The 6,558-nt window shown below is 43.8% G+C and overlaps 2 protein-coding genes and 1 pseudogene across 2 annotated transcripts in view; all 3 read left to right on the top strand.

Moving 5' to 3' along the window:
- Positions 1 to 460, top strand: part of LOC123957484 — a 5,707-nt pseudogene extending 5,247 nt beyond the window's left edge.
- The window catches only part of LOC123957469 (protocadherin alpha-C2-like), a 57,040-nt gene that overhangs the window by 13,115 nt on the left and 37,367 nt on the right, over positions 1 to 6,558 (top strand). The gene's annotated exons all lie outside the window — the stretch shown is intronic.
- LOC123958107 (protocadherin alpha-4-like) lies at positions 1,461 to 3,845 on the top strand. Its single transcript, XM_046031324.1, has one exon. The coding sequence runs from the start codon at positions 1,461 to 1,463 to the stop codon at positions 3,843 to 3,845; it is 2,385 nt and encodes a 794-aa protein (XP_045887280.1).

Genomic DNA, 6,558 nt, shown 5'->3' with positions numbered 1-6,558 from the left:
CTCACCCCTTGGTGGTGCTGGTTTCTGATAACGGAGAGCCCTCCCTGTCAGCTACTGTGTCTATTGATGTGGTGGTGGTTGAAAGCACAGCTGACATCCAGACTCAGTTCAGACATGTGCCCATAAAGGAGGAGAGCTTCTCTGATTTGAACCTGTATCTGCTGATCGCCATTGTGTCGGTGTCAGTGATCTTTCTGCTGAGCCTCATCAGTTTAATAGCTGTGAAATGCCACAGGACAGACGGCAGTTTCAGCAGGTACAGCGCCCCAATGATCACCACCCACCCTGACGGGAGCTGGTCTTACTCTAAAGCTACTCAGCAGTATGACGTGTGTTTCAGCTCCGACACACTGAAGAGTGACGTAGTGGTTTTCCCCGCACCGTTTCCGCCTGTAGATGCGGAGCTGATCAGTATAAACGGAGGAGACACGTTTACCAGAACTCAGACTTTACCTAACAAAGACAAGGTGAGTTGTTTGCAGCCTTTTTAAATCATTGCAAGGAATAAAAGCCCATTACGACTTTTGAGCTACCTTTCCTTCACTGAGTGTACTGTAAGGTTATTGTACAGGAGGCCTACCTGCTGTCTGTCAGCAAATTGTCTCTCCTTGCTTTCGCGCAAGACAGATATACCTTAAATAAGACACGCCAATACTTGGAAATGCATTTGCCTAGCTTTGAATTTAAACAGATAACAGTATTCTCTTAAATCGGAAAATAGAGGACATATCCTGCAATCCCGTGTGTAGGGAGTTTTCCATGGTGCTGAAAACATACCGGTGTTAGGTGGGGCTCAAAATCCTTAAACTCTGGCGTGACAAAGTTGAATCATGCTCCTACCCTTTGCTGTCAATTACTTAGGCTGTCAATTCGTAAATTCTTGTTGGTTCTTTGTTTTTAAAGTGACTGATGAAAATCAGTTTGTTTATTATCTGCTGAATGGTTGAAGAACAGAACACCGTGACAGTACTGTTTCTATATGGACAGTCCATGCATTTGAACTCATATCTTTACAACATGTTTTTGATTCCACCCGTGTGTTACATTCATTTCAGACTGTTTCTAGATACCTCTGTCATTTTTCTGCAGTAATATGTGACTATTTAAGTTAATGGTTAAAGGTAACTTTTAGTAGTGTTTAAAACTTGAAGGTATACAGTTATACGTAGCCCTAGGGTAATATGAGACATAGTGGTTGCAACTCCATTTGTTAAACGTTTTTAATATCTAAGTTGTAACACATGAGGTCGCTGATGACCACATGTTTTTTTGAGCTCGGTATTTTCAGTCTCCTCCTTTCCGTGTGACGCGTCAACCGACTGCGAGTGCTTTGTGAGAGGAACACGAGTGGCGATGAAAAGGAGAGGATCGGAGTGGATGGAATTAAAAATGTTGTCCGGAGAAGTGACATTTTATGGATTAATGTATTTTGTATCTCGTCGGTTTCTTTGAAAGGAGCGATGGGTCGTGAAAGGAATAACGAAATCCTCTGTTGGCTCTTCATCCTGTTGTTATCTGGCTGGTCTGCTGCTCAAATATCCTACTCTGTTTCCGAGGAGGCGGACAAAGGGACTGTGGTAGGGAATCTCGCAAAGAATTTAAATGTCAACATCCGAGACCTGCAAACGAGGAATCTAAATATCGTCTCTGGTTACAGTAAGAAATACTTCCAGGCAAATTTTAAAACGGGGGATCTGTACGTTAATGAGCGAATAGACCGCGAGGAGCTGTGTCCAAACACGATAAAATGCACACTAAACCTAGAGGCCATACTGAGTGATCCTATGGTACTCCACCGCATTGAGGTGGTAATTGTTGATATTAATGATAACACGCCTACATTCGTCGAGAGGTCATATTCACTTAACATATCTGAAATGTCACCTACGGGCGAGCACTTCTTGCTTCCCCTGGCTATTGATGCAGATACTGGAAGCAATTCAGTAAAGACTTACAGGCTGAGTCCAAATGAGTACTTCTCTCTAGATGTGCAGAGCGGCGAAGAACATAGTGTGTCTGCTGAATTGGTGCTGCTGAAAGCTTTGGATCGTGAAAATCAAGCTGTTATTAAACTGACGCTGACCGCTGTAGATGGAGGAAAGCCTCCTAAAAGCGGAGGCTTACACATAAATGTAAATGTTCTGGATGCCAATGACAACGCGCCGTCATTTAGTAAAACACTTTACAAGGCACGGGTAAATGAAAATGCGCCACCTGGGTCATTAGTAATTCAACTGAGTGCCACAGATTTAGACGAAGGGGACAACGGAAGGCTCACTTACTCTTTTGTCAAACGGGGAAACTTCAATCCTGCAGATGTGTTTTTAATTAATGCAGAAACCGGGGTGATCACGATAAAGGGCACTTTGGATTACGAAGCACAGCCAGCTTATGAGATTCATGTTCAAGCAACAGACCAGGGAGGGTTACCTCGGAGTGCTAATGGAAAGCTGCTGGTGGAGGTAGTTGATGTGAACGACAATGCCCCAGAAATTGTGGTGACGTCACTCATGAACCCGGTTAAAGAAGACGCTGACATAGGAAGCGCCGTTGCTTTAGTGACAGTGACTGATAAAGATGGAGGAAAAAACGGCCAGACTGGCTGTAAACTTATTGGTTCGGCACCCTTTAAGCTAAATTCCAATTATAAGAATTATTACTCTTTAGTTGTTGATGCACCTCTTGACAGAGAGGGATGCTCTTTGTACAATGTCACTATTACGGCTACTGATGAAGGGACTCCGCCTCTGTCCAGCACCTGCGTTATAACTGTTCACGTTTCTGATGTCAATGATAACGCGCCTGGTTTCCTTGAACCCGTGATTAACGTTTATGTGAAAGAAAACAGTCCCATTGGAGCTCGAATCTATTCGATAACCGCAGTCGATCCTGATATTAATGAAAACGCTAGGGTGACATACTCAATAGATGGTGATTCAAAAGGTATTCCAATATCTTCAGTTTTAAACATCAACTCAGAGACTGGAGATATAGTCAGCCTGCAGTCTTTTAACTACGAGGAGTTAAAGACGTTCCAGTTCAAAGTTCAGGCCACAGACTCTGGTGTTCCTCCGCTCAGCAGCAACGTGACTGTGAACGTTTGTATCCTGGATGAGAATGACAACAGTCCCGCGATCCTCGCGCCCTATTCTGAGCACGGCTCCGTTAACAGTGAGAGCATCCCCTATTCTGCTGAAGCGGGATACTTTGTGGCAAAGATCAGGGCTGTAGACGCAGACTCTGGATACAACGCGCTGCTTTCTTATCACCTGTCTGAGCCCAAAGGAAACAACCTCTTCCGGATCGGAACCAGCACCGGGGAGATCAGGACTAAGAGGAGGATGAGTGACAATGACCTGAAAACTCACCCCTTGGTGGTGTTGGTTTCTGATAACGGAGAGCCCTCCCTGTCAGCTACTGTGTCTATTGATGTGGTGGTGGTTGAAAGCACAGCTGACATCCAGACTCAGTTCAGACATGTGCCCATAAAGGAGGAGAGCTTCTCTTATTTGAACCTGTATCTGCTGATCGCCATTGTGTCGGTGTCAGTGATCTTTCTGCTGAGCCTCATCAGTTTAATAGCTGTGAAATGCCACAGGACAGACGGCAGTTTCAGCAGGTACAGCGCCCCAATGATCACCACCCACCCTGACGGGAGCTGGTCTTACTCTAAAGCTACTCAGCAGTATGACGTGTGTTTCAGCTCCGACACACTGAAGAGTGACGTAGTGGTTTTCCCCGCACCGTTTCCGCCTGTAGATGCGGAGCTGATCAGTATAAACGGAGGAGACACGTTTACCAGAACTCAGACTTTACCTAACAAAGACAAGGTGAGTTGTTTGTAAAGCAAGAGCATATTTGGAGTCTTTCTGCTTATTCTGTCATTCCATTTCTGAAAGACGCATTAAGTCATCAGATTTTGGACGTTTTCAATATTTTCTGACTTTCCGTGGTATTGTATGCATGGTTACGAAAGCAAAGGGAACGAAAAGCTAGCAAATGGTATAATGCTGGATATTGGATAGTGTATGTAGGATAAGCTTCGTAACACGTGCGACATAAAAGCATTTTTAGCAGAGAATTATTTGGTCAAATGAGATTTTGACGTTGTTACTGCTGGCCAGCGAGAACGCTGTCCTTGGTGCTGAAGTCTGGATGGTGTTTTACCGTGAGCAAATGAAACCTGCCACGGTTTAATATTTTTTTAAATCTCAATGGCAGAGTATATATCCCTTCTTTAATATGTTTTGCACTGGTAACACACAACTTTTATAGTTTTTCTTTACACACTATAAAATGCGTTTTATAGCGACCGAGGTTTTATTTAATTTTCCACTTTCAGCTGTTTTAACCTTCTGCACAAAAGTTACTTACTTCAGTTTAGAATAGCCATGCCTTTATACTTTAACACCAAAATAACAGTTGGTGTCGCTGGAGACCACACTATTCGTGTGGCTCCTTGTTTCCCGGGACTCCTCCTCTCCGTGCGAAGCAGCAGTAGTCCACCAGTGCTTTGTCAGAAAATACAGTAACGTTCACAAGACAGAGAGGGCTTCGACTGCTTTTCACTTAAAGTGTGGTCATGTTCGAAAATGCTTATTTTTTTCATTCTGTGGCAGCGATGGGACGCGGAGGATTAACAGTCTCGATTTTGATCCAAATAATAGCTGTGCTTTGTTTGTGTGATTCGTCTACAGCGCAGCTCTCGTTCTCCGTTTCCGAGGAGGTTGACAAAGGAACGGTTGTGGGAAATCTCGCTAAGGATTTACAAATTAACCTTCACGAACTGGAAAAACGGGATTTACGAGTTGTATCTGGAAATTCTAAGAAATATTTCGACGTGGATTTAAAAACGGGTGCTTTATATGTTTGCGATAGGATTGATCGTGAAGCGCTCTGTCGAAATATGGCAAAATGTTCCCTGAATATTGAAGCCATTCTGAGCCACCCCATGCATCTGCATCGCATAGAGGTCCAGATTATTGATATCAATGATAATGCACCATATTTTCGTGAAAATGAGAAGACTTTCAATATTTCGGAATCTTCTTTTACCGGGGAGAGGTATCTACTTCCAATGGCAAATGACGCAGACACGGGCAGTAACTCTGTAAAAAGCTACAAGCTGAGTCCAAATGAGTATTTCTCACTGGACGTACAGAGCGGCGGACAACACAGTGAGTCTGCTGAGTTAGTGCTCCAGAAATCCTTAGATAGGGAGAAACAGTCTGTTATCCACCTTACTTTAACTGCTCTGGACGGAGGAAAACCTGCTCGATCAGGGACATTAAAAATAATGGTACATGTTATGGATATAAATGACAATGCTCCGGTATTTAGTCAGCCTCTGTATAAAGCCCAGGTCACTGAAAACGCTCAATTTCAGACATCAATCCTGATTGTAAGTGCTAGAGATTTAGATGATGGAATAAATAGTGAGATTGTGTATTCATTTATTGAGAGGGGAAATTTCAATCCGGAAGCTGTGTTCTCCATAAACCCAGACACAGGGGAAATAACAGTGACTGGAAAAGTAGACTATGAAGAGAATGCAGCATATGATATTCGTGTACAGGCAAGAGATAAAGGTACGCCTTCTAGAAGTGTGCATGGTAAAGTGTTAGTGGAAGTAATTGATGTTAATGACAACACACCTGAAGTTATTATCACCTCTCTTATGAGCCCAGTTAAAGAGGACGCTGAGGTAGGGACAGTGGTGGCTTTGGTTACAGTGACTGACAAAGATGGGGGCAATAATGGTCTCACCAGTGCAAAAATTCTCGGGTTGGTGCCTTTTAAGCTCAAGCTAAACTACAAAAATTATTATTCATTAACTGTCGAGGGACCTCTTGACAGAGAGAGTGTTTCTCAATATAATGTCACCGTCATGGCCACTGATGAAGGCACCCCACCTCTCTCCAGTTCCAGTGTTATTCCTGTTCAAATTTCTGATGTGAATGACAACGCCCCTCTGTTCTCAGAGCCCGTGATAAATGTATATGTGAAAGAGAATAGTGCAGTGGGAGCAACTATCGTCACCATAACTGCAGTTGATCCTGATATAGAGAAAAATGCTAAAGTAACATATTCATCACTACATGGAAATTCAAAAAGTATTCCAATAACTTCAGTTGTAAACATCAACTCAGAGACTGGAGATATAGTCAGCCTGCAGTCTTTTAACTACGAGGAGTTAAAGACGTTCCAGTTTAAAGTTCAGGCCACAGACTCTGGTGTTCCTCCGCTCAGCAGCAACGTGACTGTGAACGTTTGTATCCTGGATGAGAATGACAACAGTCCCGCGATCCTCGCGCCCTATTCTGAGCACGGCTCCGTTAACAGTGAGAGCATCCCCTATTCTGCTGAAGCGGGATACTTTGTGGCAAAGATCAGGGCTGTAGACGCAGACTCTGGATACAACGCGCTGCTTTCTTATCACCTGTCTGAGCCCAAAGGAAACAACCTCTTCCGGATCGGAACCAGCACCGGGGAGATCAGGACTAAGAGGAGGATGAGTGACAATGACCTGAAAACTCACCCCTTGGTGGTGCTGGTTTC

The sequence above is a fragment of the Micropterus dolomieu genome, linkage group LG19 (assembly GCF_021292245.1).
Source record: "Micropterus dolomieu isolate WLL.071019.BEF.003 ecotype Adirondacks linkage group LG19, ASM2129224v1, whole genome shotgun sequence".
Taxonomy (NCBI): Eukaryota; Metazoa; Chordata; class Actinopteri; order Centrarchiformes; family Centrarchidae; genus Micropterus; species Micropterus dolomieu.
This window is presented reverse-complemented; position numbering and strand designations above follow the sequence as displayed.

Bases quoted from the DNA above. Each gene is read 5' to 3' on its own strand.
- LOC123958107 (XM_046031324.1), top strand. From the start codon at position 1,461: ATGGGTCGTGAAAGGAATAACGAAATCCTCTGTTGGCTCTTCATCCTG.